Below are 14,335 nucleotides of genomic sequence, written 5' to 3' on the forward strand. Positions count from 1 at the left end.
ATCTCCGCATATTTGACCCTAAACACGTATATTTTTCCGAGCGAAATAGATACCCTATTTTCAATATTTTTGTGTTTTTGATACCCTTATCACGTTACGTACGTAACGAGCCCTATCTTGAAAAAGACATCCTTTTTACGTGTTTTTTGGTCGCGCATGGTATCCACTCGTCAATGTAAGTGCCCCCCCCCTCCCGGGGTTCGTTTGCAATGTATTGGGTTAGCAAGAAAATCACCGCAGAACTTGCAAAGGTTTACAAAGGTTTAGTTATTGATTTTATTGTTGTCTCTGCTTCGTCATCTGTTGGTTATTTGATGAAAATTCGTCACTTTTAAATGTATTAGACCTATTTACATTTTTTTTCAATATTCTGAAATACGGGACAAATAGGCGTCCCGGGAGCGCGTTTCCGTTTTACACCCTGGCGAAGGCAATCTCCGTAAAAATAGCTACAAAGCGACTAGTGAAGAGTCTACACACGTCGCTGGATGCACATAACACTGCACCGCATGCAATAATAGCAGAGTTCATTGGCTACACGTACAGAGAGCAGTCATATGAATTAAATCCGAACATATTTTGCAGTGGCGTTTGTATTCCGATACACAAGGAGGTGAAAAACCTACAATTCGGGCAATAGCCAAAATTAATTTAGTAAGCAGTAATAATAATGATAAGACAAGAATAATAACAATAGTACAAAACGAAGGAGAATCTACAGCATCATACAAGTCCAGTTGTTTTAAATTGTTTCAAAATGATTCTAAACGATGAATTAAAATAGGCTGCTTCTGCTACGACTATACTATACTACCACTACTACTACTACTACTACTACTACTACTACTACTACTACTACTACTACTACTACTACTAGTACTATACTAGTACTACTACTACTACTACTACTACTACTACTACTAGTACTATACTAGTACTACTACTACTACTATAATAATAAAAATAATAATAATAATCTTACATGTAATAATAATATTGATGATGATAAGAAGAAAACTTGGAAGAAGAAGAAGGTCGAAGGTGAAGAAGAACAAGAACAAAAAGAATCATTCATTATGAAAAATACGAGACATTTGGCATCCTCCTGCGCGTACGCACGGGCGTCCGTCGATATAACACATGGTATTTTTATGAAAATATGCACCATTTTTCTTAAAAGTTGCATGATGGAGAGGGGGAAAAATTAATCGTATCAAGTCGGGGCGTTCAGTAATGAGGACAGGAGAAACTATATTTCACTGATTTTCATGATTCATCCCATTTGATTAACTCATCTATTCGTGTTTTGGGGCTAATCTTTCCCTTACGCATTGCTTTTTTGCAGAAGTTCTATGGAAAATGTACCTTTTTTAACACAAAATTTTGAGACACTCTGTATTCATTTTCCCATTGCTCGAGAATGAATGGGCAGTTAACGACGGGGTGAAAGATTTATTGAAGAATGGAATGTATATTTCACGAAAATGAAAGCCATTTCCCCATTGGATGTTATCTTCAATACGTGTTTTTTAGATGAAGTTAGTTGTCGAATCGGCTCTTCTGGCATTTGAGGTCTCTATCGGTGACGTCACTCAGAATCGTCATGCCTGAACCATCGGCCGGGCAGGGGTCGCAATGGTAGTATGACTCACGCATAATGCACTGGATATATACAATAATCTTGTCCTCCGGGCTTGTCCTCTCGTTCAAATGAATGTGAAACTCATATAATTTTCATCAGAGCATTCAACATGAGTACTGTAGTTAACATTTCTTTGTTATAAGTGAATTAAAGTCCCTCCAGTGAGTTTGATCACCCCTATTGTAAAAATGTATCACTCCCCAAGTTGTAACACAGTCAGCTGTTTGCACTCAGGGTCACTCCGTGACCTGTGTGTGCGTTCAAGAGATGTACACGATTTTCTGTCTCATTTAGGCAGAAATCTTTCATAATATACTTATAAATAATTAATAATATACTACTACTACTCACTACTACTACTACTACTACTAGTACTATACTAGTACTACTACTACTACTACTATAATAATAATAAAAATAATAATAATCTTACATGTAATAATAATATTGATGATGATAAGAAGAAAACTTGGAAGAAGAAGAAGGTCGAAGGTGAAGAAGAACAAGAACAAAAAAATGTAATACTTATAAATAATTAATAATATACTACTACTACTCACTACTACTATACTACTACTCCTACTACTACTACTACTTCTACTACTACTACTATACTAGTAATAATCTTACATGTAATACTACTACTACTACTACTACTACTACTGCTACTACTACTACTACTACTACTACTATTAGTACTACTACTACTACTATAATAATAAAAATAATAATAATCTTACATGTAATAATAATATTGATGATGATAAGAAAAAGAAAACTTGGAAGAAGAAGAAGGTCGAAGGTGAAGAAGAACAAGAACAAAAAGAATGTAATACTTATAAATAATTAATAATATGCTACTACTACTCACTACTACTACTACTACTACTACTACTACTCACTACTACTACTACTACTACTACTACTCACTACTACTACTACTACTACTACTACTCACTACTACTACTACTAATACTACTACTCCTACTACTACTACTACTTCTACTACTACTACTACTATACTAATAATAATAATAATCTTACATGTAATACTACTACTACTACTACTACCACTACTACTACTACTACTACTATACACTATTTCTATACTATTCTGTTCATAAAAACCATGGCGCTAACAACAATAATAATAATAAAAATAGTGATAATAATAATAATAGTAATCATGATAATATTGACAAACTATGTAATTCATAACAGTTTCAAAATGATGCTAATGATAATAAAGTATACTAATTCTACTACTACTAATCATGATAAAAATATGATGATAATAATAATGATTATTATAATAATGATAACAATAATAAATAATAAAAATAATAATATCGATAATTTATAACTATATTAACTACTATATTGTACTATTACTACTACTACCACGACGACGACTACTAATAATACTAATTTAATAATACTACTAAAATAATCACCGCTACAACTAATTATAATTATAATATGAAAACAAAGTAAAAACTACTTGTAGCAATTTATAATCAACAAAATCATTAAAAGTGTTGTCCAGTTAGTTTCCCCTTAAAGGGATCATCCAGGCTGAAAATATTTCTATTTTAATAAATAGAGTAAAATTCACAGAGCAAAATGCTGAAAATTTTATCATAATCAGATAACAAATAATGAAGTTCCAGTTTCATCAATATCTGATAGCTGTCTATGTTGTCGCGATAATGAGAACTGGTAACAGATGGCCAGACAAACGGTGCACAAACAGATGGAAAACATGATGCTTCCAGCAACTTCACTGTGGTAAAAAAATCCAATCACTGTTATTGCAGTAACATTTACGGTAAGACAGACAGACATTATCATGGAACACCTGATACCATGGTTATCAGGTGTTCCTGATAAAAAGCAGTGCTTTTTAGTGGATTCCTCCATTTTCTCAGAATTTTGTTTTAATGGTTATGATATTTCGCTTATATATAATACTCTGTTTTGTTTTACTTTTACTTATATATAAATATCATATATTGTACATGCCTCAATTTATTTTGCCTGTATGATAAGTTCATTGTAACTATTTTGACCACATATGCATTACTTTAGTCTGTTGAAAATGAAAGAAAATAAATTGAATTGAATTGAATTAATGGTGTAGACTGGAGGCATAAAGAAAGAAATAGATTCTTAAGTTTTTTTTAGGACTATCATTGGCCCCGAATATACCATCTTCAAACTACAGTCCCAGGACCAAAATCCAGTTAAAACCAATTAGGGTAAAACCAATTGAAACCAGTTGGCCAACTGGTTTCAATAGGGAAATTGGAACAACTGGTTCCAATTGAAAACCAGTTGCCAATTGGTTCCAATTGAAAACCAGTTGCCAATTGGTTCCAGTTAAAACCAATGGAGCAACTGGAACCAGTTGGCAATTTGTGTCAATTGGTTCCAGTTGTTCAAATTTCCCTATTAAAACCAGTTGAATCCAATTGGAGGCAACTGGTTTCAATTGGTTCCAGTTGAAACCAATTGGAGGCAACTGGTTTCAACTGGAACCAGTTGAAACCAATTGGTTTCCAACTGGATCCAATTGGAACTTCCAGTTGGAATGAACTTAATTATTTACAAATTAATTAGCATTTGCACTAACTATTGCTCATGCCAACACAGAAGCAGTGTTATATGTCTATTAATACCAATGTAAAGGGCATTGATAAAATACAGACTTTCATATGTACATATATTTATATGGAAGATCTTCAAATATATGTATTTTCATTTGATGTAATTTGGTAACAGTTAGTGGTGTACTAATTATCCTTTAATCTGTTTTAATTATAATCTATAACATTTATGAACATGGTTTTCACTGCAAAGTATTCTAAATACTTATCTTTAAAAAGTGTGGTACTTGTAATTGAAAAGAGAAAAATAGATACATTGTTAATGATGATGAATCTCATAAAACATTAATCTGTGCACACTGGCAGATAATATGCAAATTAACTGGTTTCAATTGGATCCAGTTGGGTAACTGGAAAATTTCCAATTGGAAACCAATTGGAAATCATTTCCAGTTACCCAACTGGTTCCAGTTAGGATTTCCAGTTGCCCAACTGGTTCCAGTTGGGATTTCCAGTTACTCAACTGGTTCCAGTTAGAAATCATTTCCAAGTGGAAGTCATTTCCAGTTACCCAACTGGTTCCAGTTAAGATTTCCAGTTGCCCAACTGGTTCCAGTTAGGATTTCCAGTTACTCAACTGGTTCCAGTTAGAAATCATTTCCAATTGGAAGTCATTTCCAGTTACCCAACTGGTTCTAGTTAGGATTTCCAGTTGCCCAACTGGTTCCAGTTGGGATTTCCAGTTACTCAACTGGTTCCAGTTAGAAATCATTTCCAATTGGAAGTCATTTCCAGTTACCCAACTGGTTCCAGTTAGGATTTCCAGTTGCCCAACTGGTTCCAGTTGGGATTTCCAGTTACTCAACTGGTTCCAGTTAGAAATCATTTCCAATTGGAAGTCATTTCCAGTTACCCAACTGGTTCTAGTTAGGATTTCCAGTTGCCCAACTGGTTTCAATTGGTTTCAACTGGAAATTATTAAATTCCAGTTAAGACCAATTGAAACCAGTTAAAACCAATTGAAACCAGTTGGAAATCCAACTGGTTTCAATTGGATTTTGGTCCTGGGGTACTACAAACTACATCAAACAAACGTTTTAAAAAACCAAATGAATTCATAAGAATTTCTTGCCAACAACTGAAAACATAAATTTTATTTTAACACATATTCATCAAACTTGTAAGAATCTTAATCTTACATTACTAATTAATGCATCAACAAACATTGCCTTACTTATACCCTATAATAATGATTGCTTTTCTTTCATCTAAAAATAAATAAAGGTCTGTTTGACATCCTACTCATATAATAATGCAGTGTCATACCAACAATGGTGACGGAATGTGTTATTCTTCTTCCATGACAGTGAGAGGGCAAATTACCAGCAATTCGGCAAAGGCAAATGATCAAGGCAAACGTTCGTGTTCATGCATTTGTAGATTTGCAGATTTCTTCGGTGCGGACTTTTACATCGCGCGCCCAGCTGATAATGTACGCAAACGTAGACTCTTCACTAGTCGCTTTTTAGCTATTTTTGCGGAGATTGCCTTCGCCAGGGTGTAAAACGGAAATGTCGTTTCCGTTTTACACCCTGGCGAAGGCAATCTTCGCAAAAATAGCATATAATTTTAATTCATCGTTTAGGTGGAAACAACAGGGGCCCGTTTCATAAAACTTTTGACTTGCAACTGTAACATCTCCCATTTCTATGGCAAATCTTGTTATTGCAATGGCAACTTGTCATAGTTGCAAATATCCGTTTCATAAAACCAGTAACAAATTGTTATCGTAAATAAAAATAAATGAATGAAAAATAGTTCGTGAACGAGCCTGATATATGCAGCTTATACTATATATACGGTACAGCCGGTTTTTTATCTTCACACACGTCGTCTGCGATAAAATTTTGATGGTGACAGAATGTACGTAAAATTTGAATCGGAGATGTAAGTACTTTCTAATTATCGTATTTATTCAATTATTACATCATTTGATAAAGTAATAAATAAATCACTTCCGAAAGAATGACATTGATAATACATATCATATTTCCATCGTTTTCTACGAGGTAAACATGCATTTTGCCCGGGGATATCGTGGAGGCATCATCGAGATGCCGAGTGGTCGCTATCCCTGAGCTTCGGCGTAGTACACGGCAGTAGTGTTGATGTGTGTGGGGTGGAGCTCGAATGAGCGGCGTTGCGACTTGTCTTGAGTTGCATTTGTCTTTCTTTCTGACTTTAGTCTTTAATTACCTAATTCAGTGCGATATGTGAACAGCTGTGTGAGAGTGAGCCTTTATTTTTTTGTGGCTTGGGTTGCTGTGCACGGGCAACAAATTATCAAATATACAGTCAGAGTCAAGTCTCGAGAAGCATGGATAAATGGGTGTCTATTAGTATTGGTGTTCACGCTAACGTTTGGCCTCGGCTTGGGCATGTTTTTTTTTTTTTTTGGGGGGGGGGGGGTGACACTGTGAGGGATTGTTTTTCTTATCGTTTTCAGGGGGGGGGGGGTGGCTTGCGAGTATAAAAAGTTTGGTGGCCAGACAGTAATAAAAAAAGGCAAAATTTTTTTTTTTTAAAGCTGTGAGTTAGCAAAAATTGGGGTCTTTTTTAGAGTATCTAACTTCTAGATCTAGACTCTATACAAAATCTGATTTTGTGATGGCGGATTTCGACTAACCCAGGCAACTGCGGCCCGCTGTACGGGCTGCAGCCCGGAAGCCGTCCGTGTAATGGTTGGCAGACAAATGGTGTAGAATTGTGGTCACCATATCACCCCAAATTAAAGGGGGAAAAATTATACACTTGCCTCGATTACATGGATGAAGATCTATCGAGACACAATACTATCGTCGATGCATAAAGTGCAAGCTCAAAAAAGGCGTTCGTTCTCCTGCTTTCAAAATTGAAAACAAATCAATCAATACCGGGGCTACTTTTGCTTTTTTTAGCTTACAGTTTATGCATCGACGTTAGGATTGTGTCTCTCAATAGACCATTTTTTTTAAATTTAGACAATACAACACTTCTATGTGTGAATCATATCTAAATGCATAACTATTAGTGTTGTATCCGAGGCTGGGTCAGCCGAGGCAGAGACCGCTGAAAAAAATTTGCATGTTTTTTGTTGAATTCAATTGACCATTGACCCCCCCCCCCCTCAAGAAAAAAAAATGAATAATTGAATTAAAAAAATTGAAAATAAATAAATAGAATAAATAAAAAAAACAGGCAAAATATATATATATTAATGGTATATATAATCTATAGGAAGGGGGGGGGGTGGAATCTAGATCTAATAATAATGTGTGCATTAGAAATTGCACATTGCGTTGATGATGGACACAATGTATGTGCTGGAAATGACCGCATTTGTCAGGCCCCGGAGCCTAGACATCAAGACAGAGCGACCGAGGCCGAGACATCAGGCTTCGAGGCCGAGCGAGGACGCAAATTCTGGTCCCGAGGCTGGCCTCGGTATACAACACTGATAACTATAGAATCAGCATGCTCTCTATACCCTACAAGATTGATAACAAAGACATATGTGTTTCAACAAGAAATAATTGGTCAACATATATATCTGAATGGGGTATTGTACAGTATGATTGATCAACCAATGATACGAGTTGTATTCTGACATTTAAATCCATGTTTCTCTTTGACCAATGTTGTCAAATAAAAACCTTGCTTTGAGCAGAACATCCTCAAGGTGGTCTGAAATTCTATTAGAAGAAGGTACATGTACTCTTCTGTGGAAGTTCATTTTATGCTTTGACTGCTATATCTACAAGTTTTATTATCAATATACTAGTGTTCTGAAGTTGATGTGTTAATAATCTAATGTTTTAATGTTTATTCTACTTAAAACATAATATAGGGAGACCAGCAGCGTGGTAGCACGAGCAAATGTTGGTTGTGATGAGGCGTATACCACCTTCACCAATGCTTCAATTGCAGGCACCACCACCACTGATGGCCCACCACTGCTGCCACCACCAAGTCTGCTTTTGCCATTGCCACCGCCACTACCAAGACCACTCCTGACACAAGCCGCAAGTCCTCAACTGACCAGCTATTGCAGCTGGAGAAGGATAGACCCGCAACTTCAAAGCCAGGGCTTGCTGGTCTCCTACAATAAGAAAAATGCCAAGGGCCCATCTAATGAACTTGTAGCAGAATATTTGGCCACAGTTGTAGAAATGCAGAGACTAACATACTGCCACAGGTAAAAATCAATGTCAGATATGATGAATAGTCTTTGAATATGGGTTGCAAAATGAATATCAGTAAAACCCATCATGGTGTGCAATCTGATTTAACCCTAAAAAGGCAGTGGGGGTCCAAAAATTTCCACGATAAATCCACAACGTGAAAGATGGTGCCGCGTCATTATATGCCTTTTTTTTTTAAAGATTCATGAGTTTTCAGACAAAATTTGTGACACATGGGTACCCGGTTCTGAAATTACGCAACGTTGTGTAAGTACATGTATGTCAGAATTGCTTTAAAATGTGATTTCATGAACAAATCCAATGTAAATTCTGTTTCTAGCCAAAATTCATAATTGCATCATAATGGTTAATATTTTTTTTTACTGATTAAAATCAATTAATTTCATGGTGCTTATGATCAGAAAATTTTGTCAACAGTATAAAAAAAGTTAATAAAACAAAAACAAAGAAATACTTTAGATAGGAAAAAAAATACAGATTAAAGGGATTTGATATCAATTAGTTTTATGTGTCTGAACAAAACAAAAAAAATTCAAGGGCTTTGTTTATAGATTTCCAGCCAAATTCTAATTTCATGCATGATTTAATCAAATATATTAATTAAAAATTAAATTTAAATAATTTTAGAATGATCAAATATACAATTTTTTCACATGTTGCAGGCATATTGCATTTCTTCACAATTGCGCAATTAACGGTCAAGTTCTTGAGGGCCCCCACCCCCGTTCCGCCCATCTTTCCTGCCTCCAAAATACCATGGCAGTCTTATTAGGGTTAGATTAAGTTTACATTAAGCAACCATAAAATTCTTACAATGGATTTCAGTGGCGTAATGAGCCAAATATTTTGAGAGGGCTTAATATGGCGGATGGAACAAAAGTTCTCCAAAGATGCGAGAGAGCGAAGGGAGTGAGCAAAATTGTTGAACTTTTAAATACAGAAATCAAATTTTTAGAAAGATTTTGACGTAATCATAAAATAATAGACTATTTCACCCTTTCCTGTTCCCTTTTTTTTCTTGGTCATGAAACATTGGGGGGGGGGGCATTGCCTACCCCCCCCCCCCATCTATACACCAGTGATGGATTTAATACTTTTTGCATGTAGAATGACAATGCTCGCTCTCTCTCTCCCTCACCCATCATCACTACCTGTACATGTGTGTGCAAGATAAATTATGAGGAACAATTGCATAGCATATGAAGTGATGTTTCTCAACCAGAGATTCCTTATATATTACTGTCTATTGTTGCATGTTTGCAGTTTTGTTCATCATATTAACCCATCTTGAGCCTTTTACCCCCCCCCCCCATGATAAAAACCTAGTAGTCAAATGACGTTTCCCTTTGATTTTCTTTTGATATACTTGCAATGTATACATGTGAGGAAAAAATATAGTGCGAAACATTTTTTGAAAATTTCAATTTAATTTATTCCTTCAGGTGAGGCTTTGTCCACATTTCCAGAAAGACACAAGATAGTATCAGAAAGCCATGCCAAATTCAACGACTGAAGGGTTTGGAGAGCCAGACAAAGAGCCTAGAAATGTGATTTCACCCGTAAGTTAAACACTCTTGATCATAATTTTGATTCACTTTGGCATATAAAGTAAGTCACCTAATAACAATTTGAATGATTTTTGTCTTCTTGATTTGCTCTTCGTCAAGAATCCAGTCCATATTTTAGAAGTAAAGTTTGAGGTGTTAAATTAATATATTTCTTTTACAGCTGCAAAAAAAAAAAAACAATATCAATCATTGGTAGATAATGTGACTTGCTTTCTCTTGCCAAATTGGTACATGAATATTCTGCATTTCTACCACTACCACCTAAGATGCAACATGTCAAATTACTGCAAAAACATAGATGCTAGTTATTCACTTTATCATATTTTTTATTATTAATTTGTCAGTTAAGGAGTAAAAGGACTTAGGGAGATTACCCAAAGAAGCTCACAGATTTTTTTTTTTTACTGGTAGACCCTTTACATTCATTTGATGAATTGAGTTGATGCAAAATCAACTGAATGTACAAAATCCTGTTAATAAACCTTACTAGGTGAGGCTATTCTGGTAGATCATCCCGGGGGTGCCTGAGGATCTTGTCCATTTTGAGAAATCTTGCAAAGTATTAAAAGGTGCCTCCACCCCCACCCCTGTCTATTAAAGGTTAACAATGAAAGTGAAATTAGGAATAACTTTGGTATCTTGCTTATATGCATTATAAATTAACTACTATTTCAGGTACTTCAATCACATGAACAGCAGCAGGAGCAAAAACAGCAGCAACAGGAGATGTAACGACTGACCAACAGCAACAACAACAGCAGCATCAACAATTTCTGCAGGAGATGCAAAAACCACTCCGGCAACCTCAACAACGACCACTCCGGGAACGTTAACAGCAACCACAACTTCAGCAAGCGTTTCAACAAACACATCAGCAAAAACCAACAGCAGCAGCAACAACAGCACTTATGAAATGAATTTAATTGAAACTCAAAAGCCAATGAGGAAACATCTTTTACAAAATGAGACATCATTTATTCATTCTTTTACAGGATAAAGAAAAGCTTTTTTGAAAGTGTAGATTTGCAGGAACACAATGTATGTTCCCTATGTATCTATTTATTGAAATAAATTTGACTTTAAAAAGAATGATTGATGATTCAATAAATATCTACTTTTTATTTGTCAATGAGTAAAAATACATGTATTTTTTATTTAGAATGACAAAAAGCAATTTATCAAATCAAAATCATCAAAAAATTGACCAATATGGCTCTTAGGCCCTCAAAATAGTTGGTATTTTGATGAAAAAGCTGTTTCTGCGGCAATATTTGACACAGCTCAAATAGCTGCGTCAAATTTGCCGCAGAAATTGTCATTTGCCGCAGCTCCTTGAGCTGCGTCAAATATTGCCGCTGAAATTGTCATTTGCCGCAGAAAGTATCTGCGGCAAAGTTTTATGAAATGGAAACTTGCCGCTGTTTTGAGATTTGCCGCAGAAACACAGATTTGCCGCAGAAAATGGGAGTTGCCGCTGCGGCAAATGTTTTATGAAACGGGCCCCTGGACTTCTACTCATGCTGTATTCTCCTTCGTTTTGTACTTTTGTTTTTACTCTTGTCTTATCATTATTATTACTGCTTACTAAATTAACTTTTGCTGTTGTCCGAATTCTAGGTTTTTCATCTCCTTCGGGATCTCCTTGTAGTTGTACATACAAACGCCACTGCAAAAGCATGTTCGGATTTACTTCATGACTGCTCTCTGTACAAGTGCCGTGGCCGTGTAGCCACTGCTCTGTGCTGGAGTTTGGTGGCTGGACTGTGTTGCATGCGGTGGTGATGTGTATAGACTCTTCCCTAGTCGCTTTGTAGCTATTTTTGCGAAGATTGCCTTCGCCAGGGTGTAAAACGGAAACGCGCCGCCGGAAAAAAGGAGCAAAATACGGGACAATCCCGGGTAATACGGGACGTCTGGTCACCCTGAACAAGTTACAACAATGATAATAATAATATAATATCGCAGTTCTTGTCTGGCGCACCGGATACATTCGTAATTCCGAAGCTTCGTTATTCCGAAGGTTCGCTATTCCGAAGGTTCGTATTTCCGAAGGTTCGTAATTCCGAAGGTTCGTTAGTCCGAAAACGAAATGAGGTTCGTAATTCCGAAGGTTCGTTAGTCCGAAAACGAAGTGAGGTTCGTCACTCCGAAGGTTCGTTAATCCGAAAAATAAATGAGGTTCGTAATTCCAAAGGTTCGTTAGTCCGAAAACTAAATGATTAACTAACCTTATTTCGTTTTCGGACTAACGAACCTTCGGAACAAAGAACCTTATTTCGTTTTCGGATTAACGAACCTTCGGAACATCGAACCTTACTTCGTTTTCGGATTATCGAACCTTCGGAATAAAGCCACAAATGTTCGGATTAACGAACCCTTTTACGTTTTCGGATTAACGAACATCGAGGTATAGGCAATTTACGTGTTTCGGAATTACGAACCTACCGAATAAAGAACCTTCGGAATTACGAAGTGCAACCCTGGCGCTCATCACGTAGTGCCCCTATGCCCTTCTAAAAGATTTGAATATTATCATCCCGTCTTTATGACTGACCAACAACAAAAAAATGATAGTAATGGAAATAACTATGATGATAATAAGAGTGATGACAAAAATGATCACGACATTTTCATTTCAGTAATGAAAATTATAATGGATGACTACATTGGTAGTGATAATACATTACCGGAGGAGATAGGTTGAGTGTAGATAGGGTTCATTCATGCCATGACCCGATAATGGCGAGTTATCGCACCGCCACGCAGAGCTCTTTCAAGAACATGGACAATATATGGTTGAATGCCATTCATAACGATGAACAACCAAGAAGACTTTGTCGAAAAAATGGTGGATCAAAGCAGCAGTTTCGTCTAGGAGTCTGAACAATGGACATATTTGAAATGTTTGTCTGCTCCATAACTTAGGACCAATTAACTGCTAATCCGGTTCACCGATTCTCGACAAAGACCTCCTAGCTGTTCATTGTCATTTGACGGACATTTTCAATACTTTTACTGTGTTCTGTAATTCGTTTCTAAGTGGCGGTGCGGAAAAAGTCGCTAGATTCAGATTCAGATTTATTTCCAACAGAAATGACCTAAATCTTAATATAAACCATTTTCACGCATTTATATAAAAAAAAATACGATACAAATCATTGTCATTATAATCATATTAAAAAAACATCAATAATAATTAACATTTAAAAATGAAATTACGTGCATTTTGTAGAATTATGAATATATAATTTAAATAGAAAAAAAGGTATCTGTGGAAATGGGAGATTCACTCAAAAGCACATCTTGTATAATGTGAATCTCCATATAGGAAGAGAAAGAGAGAGAGAGAGAGAGACGAAATTGTTTCTATTTGCCTACGGAGACTCACTGAATACATTAAAACGAACAAGATAACCCACAGAACAAGACAAAAATAAAAAAGAGATAAAAAAAACAGGAAAGTAAAAATAATCATAGGTTCATTACCACCATTACCTAACGTAATCATACGAATGACAAAAAAGAGTAATTTTCCTGCACGTACTTAGAACACATGCTGGGAGAAGGGAAATATCCTCGATTGATGCAAAAAAAATGACTTTGGATGTCAACTCTCATTCATTTACTCCTCTGATAACCAAAATAGTTTTGTTCACTTTAAAACAACCCTTTTCCTCGAGGGGGAGGGGGCTATCCAGCGAAATTCGGACAATGCTGACGGGGTGGGAGGGGGGGGGGTACAAAATGAATCCTCAACCGTTGGCACGAGGTCAAATTATCATAATGTAGACATTTTTTCACGATTTATGGGAACGGAGTGGGGCATAAATCCGTTAAAAAGGGATAAAAATATCATGAAGAGCCTTAGTAAAACTTGTTCTAACTGAGCCACCCCCCCAAAAAAAGGATAAAATAACAGGGGAAAACACTATACCTCCGTTATATCGGTTTCAATGGCGCTCAAGGCATCCACAGCAGCTTGGCATGCATCACAAATAGGTGTACCTTGTGCATGATCTGAAAAAGAGAAGGTAAAAAGGTGTCAAGAACAAGATTAGTAACTGTTGTGGTTGGTGTCCATGTAGGTCACAGACGTACTAAGGGAAAGTCGAGGTAAATGAAATAATGGTCTGTAAGAAAAAAATCAATCAAATTTTCCCTTAGGGCGTCTTTATTATCATGACTCAATTAAGTCAACAGTATCAACGCAGAGCGCAAAGCGCAAATGATTAAAAAGAAAGTGCGAAGCGCAGCAGGACGAACAAATGTATTAAGAGA

The 14,335-nt window shown here is 36.1% G+C and overlaps 1 protein-coding gene across 1 annotated transcript; it reads left to right on the plus strand.

The window, feature by feature from the left end:
• The first annotated feature begins 5,898 nt into the window (after nucleotides 1–5,898).
• LOC129270024 (uncharacterized) lies at nucleotides 5,899–13,234 on the plus strand. Its single transcript, XM_064103771.1, has 4 exons — nucleotides 5,899–6,195; nucleotides 8,135–8,482; nucleotides 9,932–10,048; nucleotides 10,733–13,234. Exons 1-3 carry the CDS (start codon nucleotides 6,170–6,172, stop codon nucleotides 9,933–9,935), a joined length of 378 nt encoding a protein of 125 aa, XP_063959841.1. The 5' UTR covers nucleotides 5,899–6,169; the 3' UTR covers nucleotides 9,936–10,048; nucleotides 10,733–13,234.
• Nucleotides 13,235–14,335: the final 1,101 nt, after the last annotated feature.

The sequence above is a fragment of the Lytechinus pictus genome, chromosome 8 (genome assembly GCF_037042905.1).
Source record: "Lytechinus pictus isolate F3 Inbred chromosome 8, Lp3.0, whole genome shotgun sequence".
In the NCBI taxonomy this organism is placed as follows: domain Eukaryota; kingdom Metazoa; phylum Echinodermata; class Echinoidea; order Temnopleuroida; family Toxopneustidae; genus Lytechinus; species Lytechinus pictus.